We start from the raw sequence: 22,607 nt of genomic DNA on the forward strand, positions 1-22,607 counted from the left end.
CTCCTCGCCATTTCTCCTCAATCATTTCCATCCATTCACTCAACAGTTACTTATGAGTCCTCACTAGGCGCTAAGATATGTCCTGCTGAGTGGAGAATCTGCCCTAAGCACAACACATTATAGGCTTCATAAAGTTCACAGTTTGGGTGAAGAGAGATAGAGTAAATATGAATGGCAGAAAATGCACCAAGTACTTGGAAATGATGTGACGTGATATGAAGAGAAATAAAGTAGAGTAAGGACCTTGGGCAGGCTTTGAGGGGAGGTTGCTTTTTGAATAAAGTACTCAGAAAAAAGACTAATAAAGTTGCATTTCAGAAAACACTGAAAAATCAAGGTAGCACGGGACTGGGGTCTCTGGGGTTGAATGCTCAAGTCAGTGACTAGCAGAAGGGGAAGGCTCTGTGGTGAAAACTTGCTTACAGGCTCTGGGAGAGACATACCAAGGCAAGGTTATATACAGCAAAGTTATAAGCAGAGTAGTAGTGTTAGTTAAGACCACAGAAGTGAGGTGAGAGGGGAAACTCCATTTGCATTGTAGGTCACCATAAAGACGTGACCTTGACTCCAAAGGAAATGGAAAGACACAGAGGGTTTTATCCAGAAAGATGTGGACTAAAATTTTCAAAGATACACTATAAGTACAATGTCAAGTATAATCCCATAGGGAACCAGAGCAGAAGAAAGGAAATCTATTACAATGATCCATTACAACAATAATCTGTTATTATGGCTAAACTGTTAGAATAATCTAGGTTCAAGGTGATTATGGCTTAGGCTGGATGGACAATAGCAACATTTTTTAAAAAGTCATGTTTTGGACCCAAGGATTTGATATAGATTGATATTGAAAAAAAAAAAAGATGTGCTGGGACAGTGGTGACACATGCCTTTAATCCCAGCACTTGGGAGGCAGAGCCAGACGGATCTCTGTGAGTTTGAGGCCAGCCTCAACTACCAAGTGAGTTCCAGGAAAGGCGCAAAGCTACACAGAGAAACTCTGTCTCAAAAAAACAAAAACAAAAAAATAGATGTTTTGGGTGATTCCAAATTTGGAGTGCATAGGAAGGATGGAGTTGTCATCACTAATACTAAGAAAACTTGATGGATAATTTTGAAAGGAGAGCCCAGAATTCAGTTTGAGAGTCCTATTATGTGCCAAATGGAGATTGGAATAGGACTCTGAATACACGAGCCTATAGGGCAGAGAAATGTCCTGGCTGGTGATGCATATTTGGGATTTGCAAGTGCCAAGATGATATTTAAAGCCAACAAGTAAGTTGAGGTCAATGCATTAAGAATATGAATAAAGAAGAGCTGAGGATCAGGCCTGGAAGGACAGCAATACTTAGACATAAAGAAGGTCAGAATCACTGCAGAGAAGAAAAAGCATTACCACAGTAGTAAGAGAAGATCCCAAGGAAAAGAGAATGATCCCAGAGTCCTGGGCAGTATAATACATAAAATCATGTGTACACAGATGACGGGAAAGTAGAAGCAAAACTGTCCAAGAGACAAAGGAAACAAGCAGGAACGGGGGAGAGAGAAGTAGGGTATGTGGAAGATATGTTCAAAACATACTGTATTACCTGCATGAAAATGGCCTTACGAAACCCCAAATAATGAAAATAAAAAGCTGGGGTCGTGAGCGACAAAGTCAAGCTGTCCTTCTAGCAGAGATTTGCAGTCATCTTCCCATACCTAAGGTTTCCTTCAGTCAGCTTGGCTGAGCTTTTTGGAACTTAGATTCTCAGTAGATGTCTTGCCTGTTGAAGCCTCTTCAGGAACTCACCAGCATCCCCTGAAGCACAGCTGCTTCTTTGGACCAGTTTAACAATCTGCTCTTTGGCTTCCTGATTCACATCATGGCCCTACCCTTCACCAAAGCAGAGCACTGAGCATTTGGGCTTATGGGTGCCTTGTATTTCTATCATTTGTACCTAAGACCATTCCTTCCACCTAACTCTTCATTGATCTCCCCTTAATTTTCAGCCTAAGCATCACTTCTGCAAGACCTGTAATCCCTCTGCCACAATGTCTGAGTTAGTTACTCCTATAATCCATAATCTAACTATTCCCCTCTTTCTACTATGTTTTCATTACCTTAATGCTGTCGCACATACCATAATATATCTGGTACTTAAAATATAGTTTATACTCCCTCCTGGGTTTTACTGTTGTCTGTCTCCAACTCACGCAAGGTTTTCCTTTTAAATTTAGATAATTTTTTTACTTTAAAATACATTTTGATTTGTTCATCGAAACTTTGATATATCTATATGGTATATTTTGATTATATCTATCCCAGTGAATTCTGCCCATATGCTCATGGTTATGGGGCAAACCACTGGAGTATGGGCAACCCAGCAGTAGCCATGTCTTCAAAGGATAATGGATATCACTCCCTCAGCTACCATCAAATGCCAGTAGCTCTTCCATTGAGTGTGGGGCCTCAGGGACCCCTCCCCTATCCAGTTGGAATTTTGACTGGTTTGATCTTTGGCAGGTCTTGTGTAGGTACCCACAGCTGCCGTGGGTTGATGTATGCAAAATCCAAGTCATATCCAGAAGTCAGCATTTCCCAGCTATCCTCCCTATCTGCCAGCTCTTATATTTTTTTTTTCTAGCCTGTCTTCTGCCATGTTCCTGAGCCTTGGATAGGGGAAGGTTGATGTATATTGTTCATCAACAGCTTGGCCCTTTGAATTGTTATGAGTCTCTTTAATTAATGGAAACCCACTGAGTATAGTTGAGAGCAACACAAATCTAATGGTTGCAAGCATTAATGTTTAGAAAGAAGTTTAACAACATGATCATTTAGCAAAACAACAACAATAATTCCCTCGTAGAGCCTAGGGTTTCCCCAGTCATGAGCTTTTGACCAGGTTGACAGTAACAGGCCCAGAATCCCTCCTGTGATATGAACCTGTTATCCAATTGGAAAACAGTTGGTTACCTTCATAACCACCATGCCACTAACCACTGGGCTTAAGTGCTGCGTAAGACCATTGTTGTCTTTTTCCCCACAGCAGCCTACATAGAACCCTCCAGAATTATGTAAATGAGCCACCAGGGAGTGAGTTTCCTAGTCAATTGCAGCTGACTTCTTTGTATCCTGCATCCAAAGTAAATGGTGTCTTCAGCAATAACTATCCAGTAATAGTGGGAAACCAAGAGCAATAGCAATAGTTGGTGTTATTTTGGGTGCCTGTGGGATCTTCCTGACCAATAATATATAGGGAGGTATCCTGTCACTGGCACTGAGATTTTCATTCAAAAACCCCTGTCTTCTAGAAGCAGCACACTTAAGCAGAGGACTTTTATGCAAACACACCACACACACATAGTATTTTAATTATCTAGCACATTAGTGGGTTTATGTGAGGATTCTTTAAATATCTTTACTTTTGGCCAAATCCACTCATTTTTAAAAAAAAAAAAATTTAAGACCTAGTCTCACTCTGTAGCCCAAGCTATCCTAGAGCTCAGAAAGCCTGCCTTAGCTTTCTGGTTGCTAAAATTACAAATGAGTGCCATTATGCCTAGCCAGTATAGAGTCTTATTCATCATTTTCCATGTTGCATTTACACCATTACCAAGTTCAAAAATATTTATTGAGTTATTGTTCTGAGTCTTCCTGTTAATTCTTTTCTTTTTTAAAGCTAAAAGTACAAAATCAAGAGTTTTGCTTCTAGGTACCCAAATTTATTCATTCATGCAGTAGGCATTTATAATATACTATTAGTTGTGGCTCAATGAAATATGAAGGAAAATCAGAAATGTATTCTCCTTACAATGAAATACAAGATGAAAGATGAGTGATGAGAGCAAATGAAATGAAGAGATTTGAAGAATCACCTACTGTGCAGTATGATACAGCCCACACATTTGCATCCTGAAATAATTTCCAGCAAATAATGGCCTGGATGTATGGCTAAGGCCTGGGAACTAGAATCTCCTTCTTTTAACTCAAGAACTTTACATCCCATGTGTCTGTCCACTGTACATTGGCTTGCAGAGGAGTCTAATGATTATCAGCTAGGCAACTACTCAGAAGATGTAAGCTCGGTACTTGCCCATATGGGCTCAATACATGGCCATTCTGCCTTGGGCTATAGACATGAATTGCATTTTCAACTGGCAGAATTGTCTTTGGCTCATTCCTTTAAATCTTCAGCAGATTTCTAGGCCTTCTAAGCTAGTATGAGGCTAGTAGCTACTATTCTTCCAGCTACACTCTAAAACATTTCTACCTTATTTTGTCCATCATTTTTCTTCATCCCGTGCTGATTATTTTCAATTACATAAGTACAGTACTTTCCACAAATTGCATGATTTGCTTTGTCCTTCACAATCATTCTTCCTCTAAATCAATTCAGCACAGATATATGTGCAACATTTGTAATTTTCTTAGCATTTCCGACTTCCTTTACTATCTGATTTCTAGTGCTTCATAAGTGTATGCTTTTTCTTGCTACCATTTTCAATGATTTCAGTGGCTCTGTCTTCAATGGAAATAATGGGATTTGTTCATTAAATGCCTCAGAACCAAGCAAAGACACAAAGAACAGGTAGTAGACCAGTGTGATCTTTAGTAGCAGGGTAGCACCAGCATACTCATTCAAACTGTGAATTCGTAATCACTCTTCACTTGATCTTAGCCAAAGGGCCGAGAAGGGATCACAATAACTCTTTCCCCAATGCTGATGTCTTCAATGGTCAGAAGAAGACAGTAACCAAGATGAAGAAATTTGCTCAAAGGCTAGAGTTCAAATCCCACTCTTTAGCTCTTTTACCTTATGTCTCTCCCATTAGTAAAAGTGCAGTATTTTTATAGTTCAAAGATAGAATTACCAGTTAAAATACAGGACTCTTTACTTAAATTTGAATTTCAAATAAACACGTAATAAATAATGTTTAGTGTACCTAAATTGGAGGTAGATATATGGAAAATACGATAATATTGCTAATTATTGAACTGAAAATTTAGATTTACTACTACATTTTTCAAGGCAGAGTCTCAAAGTTGTAGCCCTGGTTGGCCTAGAACTCACTATGTAGAGCAGGCTGTCCTTGAACTCATCGAGATGCATCTGCTTCAGCCTCCTGGGTGCTCCGATTAAAGACATGCACCAGGACTCCCAGCTAGTTTTGTAGTTTTATTCGTTACATCTAGCATCCATACTAGAAGGAGAACTGGCGCATGCCTAAACATTCCATAAATGAGGTGGCTTCCATTCCCAGTCTCAGGAGACCAGGTAGGATTGAAGCATGCATTATAAAATATAATCTTTCTTTCAGAGTGAAAAGCAGGAGGAGAAACTCTAGAAATCTGGTGAGCGTATGGTGCATGTGGATGAGAAGTGGGTGAAAGGAGTTACCGTCTGGGCCGGGACAGAATGCTGCAGAGCCTCCACCTGGGAATAGACTCAGGACATAGAAAGCCAGCAATGGGGAGGTCTGTGAGTGGCAATGTCAGAAGAGTACTTTTAATTTCCATGTGATCGAAGACCAGGACACAGGTGAGGAGTACCAGACAGAGGAGGGCGTGCAGTGTGAGCATCAGAAGAGATGCCTGTCGTTGAAAATAAGTAATAACAGACAGTACGGAGTCCCTGAGACATGTGTGAGGAAGTGAATGAATGAGAAGAGAGTGAGTGAGCCAAAACAAAATGGCCACTGGTGGTGTCATTACCAGAAAAAGTGAATTCATGAAGAGAAAATGTCCAAGGAAATGGGAATGACAAATCCTTAACTCAGATGACAAATGTGGGAGGTCAGTCCACAGTGAAGGTAATTGTGTCCAGCAAACGAGAGGAAGACATCGGCATGGGTCTTCAGAGAAGATTGACAGATGTTTGCCTGCGACTGGACAGGACCAGGGAGTCGTTGGCATTACCTGTATAGGAGTCATTGTCCAATTAGAGAGACTGAAAAGGGAAAAGGGACCGATAATGGAACGTTATAGCCGGTGCTTACCACTCAGAGAATATAGGCTCTTCACTAAACAGCAAGTGAGGAGCAGGGAAGAAAAGCAGGAAAGTCAAGATGAAGGGGTGGCGCATCCTGTAAGGGGCCTTAGATAGCTTTGTCTCACTGCAGAGCCGTAGTAAAGGCAGAGAGCCTCACTGCTGACGAAGTGATGGGTGAGTTTCAAAGTGGAACAGGCCTTTGGGTGGGAGAAATGACATGATAAGGTGGAGGGACGTGATTTCAAAAGTTATCACCCAGCCTGCCTATCAAGTAGGCAATGTGATAAAGGAAGGCACGTCAATTCTGATAAGGAGCCATGGGTTTGAAAAACTAGAAAATATGCACAAGGAGCTCATACAGAGCCTTTAGGGTAAAGAATATGAAAGAAACGTGAATAATGGGCATCTGACATTTGTACTCCTTTCCCTGAAAGGACTCAAGAGGTACTATGCAGTGGTTAGTTAAAGAGAAGTAAAGAGGAAAAACATTTCCCTTGCATATTGTAACTTTTTATACTCCTAAATCTTTTTCTAGTTTTTCATATGTGTTGCTTCTATTTAAAAAAAAAAAAAAAAGTGACTAGAAATAATTGGTCAGTGACATTGTGACAAGTGTATTAGCAGATACTTAATATTTTTTGAGACAGGGTTTCTCTATGTAGCTTTGGTGCCTGTCCTGGATCTCACTCTGTAGACCATGTTGGCCTTGAACTCACAGGGATCCCCCTGCCTCTGCCTCCCAAGTGCTGGGATTAAAGGCGTGTACCACCACCGCCCAGCCAGATACTTAATGTTTTAAAATGCTAGAAGTCTTTCAAATAAAGAGCTGAGAACTCAGGAGAAGGAAGAGCAGAAGGTGTGTCTCTGATAAGCTGGTCAGAATGAGTTGAGGGAGGGATTTCCAAAGAGGTAATTAGAGGAACTGGACTACACCATCCATCTGCAGGGGACAAGATACCACTGTCAGGGAAGACCTGGGAGACACAAGGCTAAAAGAATAAACATGAAGCCATGTCCCTGTAGAGGCAGGAAGGGACTAAGTCAGAGCAGGCCCGACACAGGTAACTAGGAAGGGGGAAAGAAAATGTATACCTGAACAGAGATGTTTTGAGGTATACAAGAGTTCATGTAGGATGGCCTCTGTGTGATCAACAAGAAGGAAGATGGATGAGAAACAGGGGCCTCAGAGAAAGGAAAAGACTAGAGTGACAGTTGTGATGAGGATGCTATTTGACCACGAGACATGAGTAACATGATGCTTGAGCCGCAAGGACATCTCCGGGGAGTTTGCACAGCATCTGATTGCTGATGATACCCAACAGAGCTGTGACTTCCTCTAATCTAGCAGGGCAGGATAACCTGGGTACCAGTCTAGAAGAGAAAGAGATGTGAAGAAGGAACACAATAATGAGGATTAGCAGTTAGGGACTGAAGGTGGCTTTATGATCAGACTGGACTTTCCTATTTTCTAATTATGAAGCCACAGGTAAGGCACTAATCCCCTAAGCCCATGTCACTCTGTGTAAAGTAGGGAATAAAATCTCAACCTCAGATTTTTGTTTGAAGATGAGACTGAAATCGTATCTGCAGCCTGTAGACACCTGAGCAAAGGGTTAGTGCTGGTTTTGGAGTAGTTCCTTCTATCTAGAGGCAGTCAAGCAGTGTGATTAGATCAGAAGTGAGCAGGTGGAGAACATGACCAAAAGCATGACCCTGGTGACAGACCACGTGGGATTTATTATCAACTCTGATGCTCACTGATCATGAGGCTTGGAGCAAGCACACTGTCATCTTCTTGCCTTTATTTATGCAACTAAGTGAGGACATTTGCATCATGTCCTCAGGGTTAATATGAAGTATAAAATGCTAGAATGGTACCTGGTATACAGTAAGCATCGTTTGAGACTTAGCTATATTGCCATTAGTTATAACAAAAACCAGCCACTACAATAACACGCATGAGGTTTTTCAAAGGTGGGAAACTTGAAAAGTGGAGACATGGATAGGCAGCTAAGAAGTCAAGAGTTGCCAAGGATTGCAAGTAGAATGGATATAGATTACCATGGTTGACCATGGCTGACCAATTTCAAAGCTATTTTCTGAAAAGTTAAAGGAAATTGTTATTGCTTCTTGGTAAGAGCAAGGATAGATAAACAACCCTACCAGTAACTTGTGAAATAGTCTAGTAGGTCTGTGTACCACCAGCACTGACCACACTGAAGTTGCTTCCTGGGCTGACCGTTGGTTGGCTTTCTGTAGTTGGCTCTTGTGGCTTCTATTTGTTTTGCTTCTCCCTGGCTTCCCTTTTTGAATATTTTCTTAATGTAGATTCCTTAGCAGTTCACTGCCTCTTACATTAGCAATTCAAGTTTGTTTACCCGATTTTATACAATGGAAGTAGTGGTTGCTCCAGGATACCCACTAGGAGATAAAGCAGAATAGTGTAGTTAGAAAGGTACTCACCATGCTCTCACATCAGGCCATTGTAGCTTGAGCCCTAAGAATACGTTCTAGTCTGCTATATGTTAAATGTGATGTGTGTTCAATTTGTAACATGTGAATTGAGTTAATGTTCTATAGCAAGAAAAATTAATTTGTCTTTCACATTAGTGTCTGGGAAACATGGGACAGATGAAGTAAACAGCCATGGCTTGAGTCATCAGGGCATTGGTTACTACCGATGACTAGAGAGGGCTGTCCCTCATAAAGCTATCAAATAGGGGCTTTGAAAGGTCTGTTATTCCTCAGCCAACTCTGATAAATAAATAAAAAAAGCTAAAATAAAATAATTGCAGACTGTTATAAAGTCCTGCTGTTTTTGGTGTTTTTTTTTTTTTTTTTTGAGACTTTCTGAAAGGAAATTTCACAATCTACCTAAGAAATATAGATTTTTTTTAAAAATAATCCTCTGTGTAGGAAAGGTCATTTTAATATCCAACCAGACACCTGATTGCTTTAACAAAAGGCCGTTTCTATTCCTGTTAGAGATGGCAAAAAGCCTTTGTTTACTAGCTTCCTCCTAAATAGATAGTCATTGAGTGCCTACTATGGGTCTAGTCAATTCTTGGAACAATCCCTTGTGGATCCCGTTGCCAAGAAGTAAATACTACCCTTGCCTTCCCAAGGCCCTATTTCCCACTCCCTATTTCTCTTTGGACCTTCCTCTGTGGGTGCTTCACTGCATTTGTACACCCCTCCCTGCTTTCTTCACAACTTGGAAATAACAGGTTTCGCAATCGGGTGTTCTGGTTGTTTTTTGCTGTGTCTGTAGACGTAGATTATACTTAACTATTTTTTTTTCTCTCAGATATGCTGGAGCCTTCCGTGCTCTGCCTAAAGCTTTTGTGACTTTTAGTAAAATGAAGGTAGGGTTGAAGAGAACAGGAAAGACAACAGCAACACAATGGTGTGCAAAGCCTTGCTTTTTAAATAGAAAGGCCCAGCATCCTGTGCTCACAAAAGCAGAGTAGCCCTGCTCAACCAGTGCTTTCTTTCATTCAGAATCCCTTTGAGCCAAGAAATCAGCAACTCTGGGTCTGTGAGAAGACCAATAGTTATAAACAAATATGTACAAATGGAAATGCAAAGGAAATTCTTTTCCCTTCTTTCTTTCTTTCTTTCTTTCTTTCTTTCTTTCTTTCTTTCTTTCTTTCTTTCTTTCTTTCTTTCATTCATTCATTTATTATTTATTTATTTATTTATTTATTTATTTATTTATTTATTTATTTATTTTTGGTTACATGTGTGTTGTTGCATTCATTTGTGCTTGTGAGTGCAGATACACACGGAGGTCAGAAGAAGAGTATTAGATGCCCTGGAGCTGGAGTTACAGGCAGTTGTAAGCTGCCTTATATGGATGCTGAGAACCAAACTCTCAGGTTGTTTGCAAGAATGTTCTTAAGCATTAAGCCATCTCTCTGCTCCCTTGACTCACGTGAAATACTTTTAATGTAATAGTTTATTCTTGCACCTTAAGTCAGATGATTCTGAAAATTTTCCTGGGAGAGCAAACGTGGTGAACCATTCCTAACCTTAATCTAAAGGGAAAGGATCGGAATGATGATGATAACTCTGCCTGCTTGTATATCAAGGACCAAAATGGGGATCTGGGTGGGGGAGGCAGCTTTCCCTTGCTTCCCTCTTTTGTCTCCCTGTGCTAGCATCCGGTGATTTCCATTTCAAACTCATGCATTTTTACCTTGGTAATCTCCCTGGCTCCTGTCTGCCTGTTTCAGTGCTTGGAACTCCAAGAATGTCTTTATCTCTACTTCACAAGCTCAGCAGTGAAGCAGCTGCAGCCAGTACATAGCCGAGCTGCTTCCCTGCATGTGCTCCTTTATTGGGAAGGTGTGTGCTCCCCAGAAGTACCTTTTCAATGGTGGTATCATCGCTCAGCAATACACACGGAAGGAAAAGAGCTGACTCAATCCAAAGTCTGCTTACTGTGCCTGGTGTCCTGGTGTAATGTGTCTACTGTGCTCAGTGTGCTCTCTGCCCTGGGTACCGTTCTTCCCTCCAAGGAAACACGGGGGATGGGAGCAGAATCAGGTTGGTGGATGCCTCCTTGTCCCTCCAGAATATTGACAGGCCATAGCACGGAAATTCTGCAGTGGAGATGTGGCTAATTGTGCCCACAGTTCTGGGTGGTGAGAGCAGTGGGTCTGCCAGTACCCATCCTGGAATCAGAATGAAGCTTTGCATCACACCCTCTTGCATGGCACATCTTCATGATGCTTTGCTTATTAAATGTGTCTGTGGACTTCTAACCCTTCAGCCCTGACTCCTGATGGCTGTGCTCCTCTTTGCCCATTATTTTTATGTGTTTACTACACTCCTGCTGGTTTGGTTCGGCTTCATCTCCTCATTCACTCTTTAATTTGGTAACACCTTATTTTATGGCCCACTAACTTTTTTGAAAATAAATTCACTTTGTACTGCTGTGACTAGCATTACCCATTTGATAAGTACCATTTTAGGGTGTGGGAAAGGCATAGTAAGTGTTATGCAATTACAAGGTAAATATATGATGTGTTTCTTTTATTCCCCCTCAGCCCAACACTGGATGACAGAATCATTATTTTGGACCCATTACGTGTACTTACTACATAATCTGTTGGGAAATTAATTATGTAGTTTGTTCTTGCCACCTTCCATTTCCATACATTTTGAGATGATGCCTCTTCTAGAATTACCTTGCTTCAGATAATTCTCCTATGTTGTGTTATAATAGCCATTATCAGTCTGCTTCTGTGATGAGCCATGCCCATGATGTATCTGGAAAAGAATGGGAATTCAGCTGTAGCATATCCTGGGGGTTGGGGAGACATCCACATCCTAAAACTAAACTAACGTTTTTATTTTTGCTTTGCCCATGCATTCAATAGGATGGAGTAGGAGAGGTATGGGAGAAACAGCATGTGCCCTCTGAGAGAGCAGCCCCCTAACAAAGTGTTAGAGTCTAACATTGACTTGGTATCAGAAAATATTTGCCATGGACACAAGAGCCCTTGACAGCAAAGATATTCATGTTTCACATAAAAATTGCTCTCATGATGATTACATATGCAAAAACCAAGGTTATTACTGTGCTCTGACCCTGAATATTTATATCAAAGTTGACATATTTGTAAACTCTGATCTCTTCTCTTTTAACTCACAGACCATGTTAGCATCTTACTCTAGACAGATTTGTGCAAATGCATGTGCCCCAAGCCCCCCATGAGCAGAGAAGCCACCCTTTTCTTTGTCATTTGTGTGAGTCTGTTTTTGCTGAAATAAAAGTAAAATATGAAAACACTTTTCAGGTAACTATGACTTCTTTAAATAAGTTAAGGAGTTGTCTGTTCTTACTAGAAAAATGTTATATTCATTGCAAAATTCATTCTCTCCAAGTCTATTACATGGTAAGCTACCTTAATAGAGCTAAGATATTTGACTAGCCCTGCTCTGATTTATACAAGGAATTTTAGAAACACAGCTATTATGAGAATGAGAGTCTAACTTGTAGCTAGCTTCCTGCGTGATCTGAGCAGTAGGCTTCAGACTCCAGAAGCATATCATGTTATGTCCTGGGGTGGCTCTATGGCTTGAGCCCATGTTAGCCACTTAGGTCTTCTCTTGTGTCTTTCAGGCATTGAGAATGCCAGCGACATTGCTCTGTACTCCGGCTTGGGGGCAGCCATCGTGGCCGTTGCAGTCCTGGTCATTGGTGTCACCCTCTACAGACGGAGTCACAGTGACTACGGCGTGGATGTCATTGACTCTTCTGCATTGACAGGTGGCTTCCAGACCTTCAACTTCAAAACAGTTCGTCAAGGTCAGCGGCATAGGTCCCCCAACACCTTATCCTCAATACCATGGGCTGCACTCACACAGGTGTCCCCACGTTCTTGGCCCTGTGTGAAGGTAGCTCTTGGTACTGGGAGCCGCTACCAAATTGTTTCCATGCATTAAAACACCAAATCTGATAAAGTGACCTTCTTGGTCCTCAGCAACTGTGAGGACGCATGGGTCTCACTTCATTACTGGCAACCTTTCAGTGAAGTAGTTCAACCTTTGATGTATAGAGTTCTTAATGAATTACTATTCTCATATTATCCAGCTTTATCTCTGAAGAAACCTGATTTTAGTTTATATGCTTAATTGCATTAACTAAGATACTGAGTACTGAAGGCTGAGGAAACAGCCCTAGACCACAACTTCCCAAACACTTTTATCATGCACTGTTTAATAATTGCTTCAATTTCAAATAAGTAAAAAGTCAGCTAGACAATGACTAAAGGAAATTCCAGCCTAAATGACGTTCAGCTATTGCCAAGTCCAACCAATCTTTTGTTGTAGGGGAAGAAACATTTTTCATGTCAATGCACAGCAATGTTTTTTTTCAAAACAGAGTCATTCGATTCTCTGTTATGAACCGAGGAAGAGTTACATTTGGTTTTAATTTTAGGCAAAAAGGAACTGTCTCTCTTCAAAGGATGAAGTTTCCTACCTTGACCCTCATCATCCACATCCTCCCCTTTATTTCTACTCATTGTATGGATATTACCTGTCCTGGAGATTGACCAGTTTCTGTGCTCAGCATCTGTTGGGTAGACAGGCTGCTAAAATAGAAAACCCAAAGCTTCTGGACCAAGCAACTGAGACATGACTACGAGAGATAGGCTTCTCCCCCTGGCTTTTATTTCTGGGCCCCTTTGTATTAAGTTGCTATTGTTAAGCCAGTATTATATGCAAGTTCACATGCTTTAAAGCTAGTTATATTAGAGTATGAAACTGCTATGAAGCAACACAGTTACTGTGAGTCACTGCTTCACAACTATAAAATGCTAACATCCTCCTCATGGTGTTCTTGTGAAATTGAATTTGCCTAGAATAACTTGGGGAAGCCCTTGGCATTTGGGAAGAGCTCATGTTCTGAATATAGCACTAGATAGTCACGTGTTCTTTGATCAAGGGATGTCAACATGTTCTGTGGAGTAGCAAGTAACAGATACGAGAGGTGGGCAGTGGCCTGGCCTGAACATATTCGGAGAACAGTGATTTACATAAGTTGGACACATCTTCTCATAGAGGAGTGTCTCATTTTGTTGGTGCATTGTGAATCTCTAAAAGAATCACTTCATCAAATCACCTGACTATCCTGCTTATTTTTGGCTAAGAATTTCATAAATCTCATGATAGAAAATAAAATATCTTTTGGTAACTGCTACTGTCCCCATATCCATTGATAATGATCTTTGCTTTTATAGACTGTGATTTTACTTTCCACTGTCATGAAGATGATATCTTCATGAACAATATATCTAGTACCCCAGGCAGGGGAACAGTAAGAATGTTAAGCAGAATGGTGGCCCAGTTTCATTCCTACAGTGAAATTGTAACAAAATACCCCAAAGGGGGAAAAAAAAAAACCTCAAGGGAAAGAGGGTTTATTTGGCTTACAATTGTAGATGGTAATTCCATCTTTCCTGGGAAGTCAAGGTCAGAAACGGAAGCAGCTAGTCATGTCCACAGTCTATCGCAGACAGAAATGAATGTCTTTGGTCTTACTTGTGCTCACTCCACTCTCTCCACTCTTACACAGTTCAAGACTCAAACCCAGGGCAGAATGATGCTGCCATAGTAACCATGTCCTTCCCACATCGGTTAACATAATCCAGACTGCTCCCCACAGGCATGCCCACAGGTCAATCTGACCTTGATAGTCCCTCCTTGAGATTCTCTTCTCAGGCAATTCTATGTTGTGTCCAGCTGACAGTTTAATTAAAACTAACAGTTATAAGTATCATCTGCTAGAGTGTGGCAGAACACTGACTCAGGAGGTGTAAAGCCCTGGGTTCAGTGCCTAGTGGTGCCAAATATTAGGTAAGTAGATAGAAGGAAATCTAAAAGAGAAGCATGCAGACAGAATACTATGCTTATATTAAATGAGGAAAATTGGTTTCTAAAGAGAAGATGGGGATAACCAGAAGTCTGTGGGGTGTGTGTGTGTGTGTGTGTGTGTGTATGTGTGTGTGTTTGGGGGTGGGGTAAACTGGTTCTAATCAGGCTTCAATCAAATTGACAGCCAATATTTTCAACTGTAGACTTGTACATGTGAGTGTATGTGTATGTGTGTTCTCTCTCTCTCTCTCTCTCTCTCTCTCTCTCTCTCTCTCTCTCTCTCTCTCTCTCTCCCCCCCCATGTCTGTGTGTGTGTGTGTGTGTGTGTGTGTGTGTGTGTGTGTGTGTGTGTGTGTTTATGTGCTTCTGGTGATAGGACCCCTGACTTCACATATGCTAGGCAAGCATTCTACCACTGTGCCCCACCCTTAGCCTTGTATATACTTCTATAACCAGGCATTTCCCATGTCTGTGTGGTCTACATTTCAGAAATAATTTTCCCCATGAGCTAGGTAAGTCTTTTAAGAGTAGCCAAAAATTAAGCTGCAAAAGGTGGGGGGTTTGTGATCAAATATCCAGGAGATTTGGAGATATGAGTTTTTGAAGTCTCCATGGAAACTGCCGTTTCAAACTGTTTTCAAACAGGCTACATTCTTCAGTCCCACTTTTTCCTTGGGAAGACCACACACAAGAGCAAGGTCTTCATCTATTGAACTCAGTGTGGTTCTGTTAAAAAGGACCCTTGATGGTGGCTGCATCGTGGCACAACAGCCCAAAGATGGAGAAAGGGCATCATCCAAGGGCCATGAGAGCTGCTTTCTGTCATTGTATTTATTTTCTCTGTGATTCTTGGTTCTTAGCACATCCCAACTAGGTGTGAGAAAAGCCAAGGTGATAGATTCCCCTCTTGGCACTCTTACAAATTAGGAAAACAGAAAAACAATAGAGACTAATACAGTACAGCCGAGAATTGAAACATTTTTTTTTGGTTGGGTCCCAAAGGGAAATCGTTTAATATGATTTGGGTTTCAATTTGAGCTGTCGTATTGATGAACTGATATGGTTCGGAGGCTGGGGAGTGAGGGTTGTTCTGTTATTTACTAATAAATGAGGTTACTTCATCATGAGAAAATATCACAGGCTCCTTTTTAATGTTTGGCTTGGGGGAAAAATGGTGACCTCAACAGATGATTAAAGCCCTGATCCAATTTCTTCTGTTTTTATGAAGATTGTTTTGTTCATTTGTTTTAAGCAGGAAAGGATACCTTTCAGAGATACTTTCCATGTACAGTCCAGTCTCAGCTGGAGCATTCGTACCTTAGCAGAGTGACATACGTGATGTTCAAGGACGATGACTCCTCAGACAGAGTGATTCCTAAAGTCCCCTGAACTATTTGCTCCACAGCACCCTTCCCCCAGCTCCAGGAAGCACTCAGAATTCCACAAGGAGCTCTGCTGCAGCCTCTGTGGGCTCATGTAAGCAGCACTGAGAGTCACCACGCTGTGGCATCTCTTGCTACTTAAAAGGAACAGATGTTATTTTGCTCCAAATTGGATTGCAAAATATCTCTCTGGTTTCTTTCTTTCTATTTTTTTTTTTTAACCTTTTCTTTGCCAGTTAAAACAATCACACAAACACTACCTGAGGCACTGGCCCAACCCAGTGTCAGAATTCCTCATCTTGAAAAGAAGGCATGCAAAGAGCTCTGGATATGAAGGAGTGGGGCCCATGGCATTCAGAAAATGACCTAGAAGGCCAGAGGTACCCACTTCCAGGCACTGGTGTGTGGCTCCATCTGAGTAAGAGGGATAGTTGCTGCCGATCAGAGCACCCAACACTCAAGCAGGGTATTCTCCCATTAATAGGCAACTGCAGTAAAGTAATAGGGGCGGCTTTCAGTGTCTGAGTGACAGATCAATTTTTTCTTACCAGGAAACTCTCTACTCCTGAATCCTGCCATGCAGCCAGACCTGACAGTGAGCCGGACATACAGTGGGCCCATATGTCTGCAGGATCCGCTGGACAAGGAGCTCATGACGGAATCCTCACTCTTCAATCCTCTGTCTGACATCAAAGTCAAGGTCCAAAGCTCCTTCATGGTTTCCCTGGGAGTGTCCGAGCGAGCCGAGTACCATGGCAAGAATCACTCTGGGACTTTTCCTCATGGAAACAACCGTGGCTTTAGTACAATACATCCCAGAAACAAAACACCATACATCCAAAATCTGTCATCACTGCCCACAAGGACAGAGCTGAGAACAACCGGTGTCTTTGGCCATTTAGGGGGGCGCTTAGTAATGCCAAATACAGGTGGGTGGTAAGTGTGTGTTTGCATATCTTCCTTGTATGTGTAAAGGATTCTCTACAAGCATGCGATAACATTCATCCGATTCATTTTGGGGAAAGCAGCAGAGGCTGGGCTGCACTTGGTGTACACACAGCTCAAAAGTGCACCTGAAATAGAAACTAGCTTTCCCTGTGCGTGCAGGGACAGAACACCATGTTTGATGCTGCTGATGGTCATCTTTTCTCAGGCAGTATGGGTGGGCTCCCAGGTTTGAGATCCCTTGGAACATGTTACCTAGAGCATGGTAAGGAAGAAACAAACACAATTTTTTGCTACAACTGGCAAATGCCATGCTTATCGTGTGTGTGTGTGTGTGTGTGTGTGTGTATACACATATATATATATAGTCATGATATATATGTATATATATTGTCATGATATATATGTATATATGTACATGATATATTGTCATGACATATATATGTATATATATATATAAATATATATATACATATATATATATATGTATGTATATTGACATACTGACAGCTTAGTGCAAGAATGGTCACATTTCTCATTTTCTGGCCTATGAATACTCTCCATTACAGTGACCCTTGATAATCACATTGGTTCTTTTAAAATTATTATTGCATTGGTTGGTTCTCAGCAAGCAATGATGATGAATTTTTGCATTACTATTCTTTGAAATTCAAATATTAGTTCCAGGCCTATGCCATACACATAACTAACTTGTAAATATGTGTTTCCCTCCTTTGAGTTTTAAGAGGGGAAGATTTTCTGGATATTTTAGATCCCTGGTATAGATCACTTTTAAAATGGCATCCTAGCTGTAGATTGACCTTCAGGGTTATTGCCCGAGACCCAAGTAGAGGGGCAAGAAATTCATTTCTCTCCTGAGTCCTAAGTCATGAGAGCTAGATAGTGTGATGAGTCACAGGTAGATAGATGCTGATGTGCTGATGGCTGAGAGGGGCAGGACCATTGAATCTGGCCATGTTCTTGTATATAAATTAAGTGTAAAACCAGTGCTAAGAAATGGGGAGATGGCCGCTATTTTATTTCATAAAATGAACTCTGTGGCAGGGTCAGACTCAGAGTATGAGAGCAGCTACCTTATCTGTCTGGTTGTTTAGTGACTTGAAACTAACTTCCTCTTAACTTGACAGATGTTCTTCTGTCTCCCTGCCAGATTAGTGGTGTCCTCTCACACTGTTTCAAAATATACTTTCTTTCTGAAAAATAGCGTCTCCTGCAGCTCTAATAATGATGATGTTCTCCAAATCTTCCTTGCCAGTGTTTTAGGGCACACTAGGGTTCTTGATTCCAATATGCTTGAGTGTCCCATCAGTATGGGATGTCACTCTAACTTTGGGCTCTGGAGGATAACTGACCAATAGGAGACTCCTTTGCCACATTTATCACATGTATTCGTTAAAAAAAAAGTGAACATGTAACCCTTGTCCCACCAAAGACTAGGATGTGAAACCAGTGTTATATGAAGCCAATGAATCACCATGCCTTTATCATAGCTCCTTCCCCAGATTCTCATCCTCGTTTATTAGGGAGTATGTGTACAGGGTGCATATGTGACTATATTTACCTATAATGAGTGAGTACCAAGAGCAAAACATTCATTGCCCATTTTTGCTTAATTTTCATCAAAGAAACACAGAAATGAAAACCAGGATGAACAAAAGATGTTTCTTTTCCCTTGCCTCTCTTTGAGGAACATTCATATTATAAACAAAAAGTCTGATGGCTTGTCAGCTATTCCCACCCAGTCCACCATGAGCGGGATGCGTTCACGTTTCCTCACAAGAACCCCTGGACAAGATTGAAGCTGCACATTGCAAATGAGCTTTAGGAAAAATAGGTGTGGGGAATTGAAACATGCTCCTTGTTATTTGCAGGGCATAAATGCAAACTATGCCCTGGGGAACTGAAGTGTACAGAAAGCATGGCACCGAAATTAGATTGCTCTAATGCCATCCATCCCAAATCGCCAAGCAGTACACTGTGTAAATCATTTATTATGCAAAATATGAAAGAAGAAACTCAGACAAGTGGTTCTGTTGTCATACCAAATTTTAAGAAAAAAAAAAAACTGTTAGAGTAGCAGGTGGCATTGGGGAGCTGCATTTTTTTTTTTTTAATCAATGATAACTGATGAATGACATGTTGCAAATGGGGACTTCTTTAAGGGACTGTAGGCATGATACCTTCTCACTGTGCTCTCTTTTTCATAATCTGCAACTAGACCAACACACTAATGTCCTCTGCCCCACAACCCTTGTTCCTGTGGTTAACTGTCTTCAACCTCCATTTGCAATGTATGTTTGGGTAGGAAGTATGTTTGAAGGCTAATATCATTTATGATTGAAGGAGAGTGAAAAAACATTTAAAGAGCCAATGAGTGAGCTTCTTGATTCAGGTTGAATTTAGGAATAACATGAATAATGCTTCAATCTAAATATCAGGAATTAAGCTTGCTTGAAAGAAATGAGCTATGATAGGCTCCATACAAAGCCCCAGGCAATGACAGTCTACACAAGACAACATAACTCAGAGCCTGGTTTTATACTCAGGATTTGGAATCCTTTGCATACATTTTCAAACTGGTGATATGTTTGTTCTGTGTCAGGAAATGTGCTAAGTGTTGTTAATATAATCTGACACAGTTGCCTGATAGTCTACTGAGCTTCCACAGAAAAATCTTCATGTTTCTTTGTAATCGCGGCATAGAGATCCTGAAGAAGAATAAACAGACAAAGTCCAAACTAAGATAAGGCTGAATGACTAGGGCATAGGTTCTAGGTGACATATGGACATCCTGAATATCCCAAGTTACAGTCTGTATTCAGTACCAAGAAGGGATACCTACAATGGAGACCATGCTGTTTGGCACTTATAGTTGAGGAAGAATGGCAAATGGAAGGGGCATCTGATTGGAGGTCCCCAGCATGTCAATTATAGTTATTCTACTATTGACGTGAAGGTGCAGAATATAAATGCATCTTCTTACTGAAAAGCTGTGAGCAGGATTTTAATGTGCCCCATTCTTACTTCTAGTGAAAGATATTGATGATTACTAGCATGTTACTGACTAATGATGTAAACGTGAATCACAAATGATTTGATTCACAATAAGTCTCACATTCCTTGACTCTGTAGCTGCTAGCACACAGAGAGAGAAGAACAGGAAAGCTTGTCAACAGCAACCTGTAAGCTTCTTCTGCAATTATCTCTAACAAAAGAAAAAAAGGGTGAAAGCTGCATTGTTCAAAACATACGAGGATGCCAGAGATTTTATTTTGTGTGATTCTCTTACTATTTCTCTAGCTCATTTCTTTTTATAAGGAGAAAGTCACATTCAAGAGAATCCCGGCTTTTTCCAGATGGCTCTGTTTGTCCAAAGTAAAGTGTTTTCTTCATAGCTATAAATAGGAAACTGGGGACATTTCAGATGCAGTAGTGTGGCTTCACAATGACATAGGCATGGGCATGGTTAGGTCAGCTGCTGTTTGCAAATTTAAAGTCATATCACTTGCACAATGACCTAGAATATTCTAAAACTCATCAGATACATGGTATTTTTCCTAATTCCTTTGAAAAAGATGTGGTAATTCACAGAGCACCTTAATTTACTTCCCAATATTGCTTGTAAGACAACAACATTCCAGGTTCAATGAAAGGGTTAATTTACCCATCATCCCAGACACCTTTACTGGAAATGAGAACAAGATATATATATATAATTTTGGAGAAAGTTAATTGATGGACTAATAAAGTCTTATGTTCTTGGGTTAATTTGGTAATGTCTGGCCTTAGGATAGCCAGTCTTTTAAGGGAACTGAGTGATGCTGGCAAAATTTCAGATAGAAATGAACATTGAATATGCTCTCTTTTGGCCACTGATACAGAACAAGATCTTTCCTATGCTTTTTTGATGTCTTCAAGGTTTGATACTTATAAATCATACATTGGCAGGGGAAACTCTTTTGCATGGGCATCTATAAGGTGCCCAAAGAGCATGCTTCAAAATGATGGGGAGATCTCTGAATGACCTTTTGGCTTTTTTTCTGTCTTAGGGGTGAGTCTACTCATACCACATGGCGCCATCCCAGAGGAGAATTCTTGGGAGATTTATATGTCAATCAACCAAGGTGAACCAAGGTGAGAGACCGAGAAGGCTAGCATATTAATTGTTTCTTTCTTTCTTTTTTTTTTTTGAATATCCAGTGGGGCTTCTGCAGAAAATCTGAATTTATTGTTGAATGAGACAAGGAGGCCTGAGGAGGAAGCAGTGACTGTAAAGAGCACAGTCCTGCATTCCATCTTAAGGTTATTGGCATCTAAACAGGAGGCCCCAAGTGGGAAACTGTGAATGGTGGACAGATACATAAGCAAGAACTGTGCTTAAACTGCCCCACAATCTCCCTTGCAGACAAAATTAAATCACCTTTGCAGGTGCTCCTTGCTGCACAGCACTCTATTGGAGTCATCAGATGGTAAAATCATGACTCTTCAGGTTCATCAGAAGACCTGCTCCTTACAAGCCTGGAGACAGTTTTTTAGATGATTTTCCAAAGTGTAGGGGGAAAAAATGTGGTCTTCAAGAGCTTTCAGGTCTGATGGATTTCAACAGCATTAAATTCAATTACATGAACAAATACAAATCTTGTCGCATACTCTTTTTAATGAAAGTAGTTGGTTATTTTCTTTGTGCAACTATAATATTTGTAGAAATGTTGCCTTCTTCCACACAGGATAAAGTGAGCTACTCTTAAGAAAGCAATTTGTCTCATAAACTGGATACATACCTCTGGCATTTTTAGTCATAACATCTTGGTTATTTTTAAAATAGATTTTCTGTTGTTGTTGTTGTTGTTGTTAGGATGGAATACATGAAAGAAAAACACTGGAAAGAAAAAGAGCCAGAGAAACAGATGGTTGAAACAGATTTTTTATAGTGATTTATACAGAAGGGTTTATGGGTACCCAGTGGTTCTAACTAGCTGTTCTGTAGGGCTTAAGAAGAATGCAAGACAATTGTCTGCTAGCTGGTAATTGGTAAGTCTCTCAGGAGACTTATATGTAGCTATGCTATGATGGACACTTATATCACATCTTCAGCTGTGTAGGAATCAGTCCCTTATCGACACCCTTGTGAAGGTACTTATGGCTTAAGGAACTGCAGCTGGCAGATGTTGGAAACAGACTCAGAGAGGTTAGCTTTGTTTTGGCATGCAACATCAGGCATTGAACCAGGTACTCAGGAATGCTAGGCAAGTACTGAACCAACGAGCTGCATCCCCAGCACAAGGAACAGCAAGAGCTTTAAAGAGCTTCCACTCAATCTTATGTATGTTAGTTACTTAGATGTAACCTCTTTTTTAATCCCTAGATTTTAAAAATGGATACCTATGTGAGTTGAGGTCCCTGTCTGTTACATGTATGTTTTTAAACTCATAATCCCCCAAAAGCCAAGTGCAGTTATCCCTCAGCATCCACAGAGGATTGCTTCCAGGACCCTACAAGGACACTAAAATCCCTAGGTGCTTGAGCACTTTATATGAAGTGTCGCGGTGTGTGCATTTAACCTATGCACATCCCACATCATGCTTTCTGTCATCTATAGATTACTGATAATTTCTGATACCATATTGTGCTGAGATTAAAACTCTACCCATATTCAGTCCAGATGGGATATTTTTGATCTGAGGTTTGTTATCTATAAATGTGGAAGCAGAGGATACAGAGTGCTTGCTGAATAAGGTAGAACCCGTCAATCTTCCCTGAGTCCTGGCCTTTTGCCAACACTGACTTCCCCAAATTTTCCCTTCATTGTAATTGATCTTCTGCGTCTCTGTTCAGCTTCTTCCATTCAAACCCATCCCCAATGTCTGCCACCTCATTATATGAGAGCCTGCCTAGGGCTACT

The 22,607-nt window shown here is 40.8% G+C and overlaps 1 protein-coding gene across 9 annotated transcripts in view; it reads left to right on the forward strand.

Annotated features, from left to right (window-relative positions):
• Positions 1–22,607, forward strand: part of Unc5d (unc-5 netrin receptor D) — a 557,233-nt gene that overhangs the window by 471,066 nt on the left and 63,560 nt on the right. For 5 of the 9 annotated variants that reach the window (XM_006994386.3, XM_042262551.2, XM_015987869.3 and 2 more), the window contains 3 exons: positions 12,103–12,288; positions 16,291–16,668; positions 20,755–20,839. In XM_006994386.3, the coding sequence (XP_006994448.1) occupies positions 12,103–12,288; positions 16,291–16,668; positions 20,755–20,839 (649 nt within the window). The remainder of the gene's footprint in view (positions 1–12,102; positions 12,289–16,290; positions 16,669–20,754; positions 20,840–22,607) is intronic. The other 4 variants (XM_006994387.4, XM_076553553.1, XM_006994389.4 and 1 more) reach the window with 1 other exon arrangement.

Source organism: Peromyscus maniculatus, chromosome 17, assembly GCF_049852395.1.
Source record: "Peromyscus maniculatus bairdii isolate BWxNUB_F1_BW_parent chromosome 17, HU_Pman_BW_mat_3.1, whole genome shotgun sequence".
In the NCBI taxonomy this organism is placed as follows: Eukaryota; Metazoa; Chordata; class Mammalia; order Rodentia; family Cricetidae; genus Peromyscus; species Peromyscus maniculatus.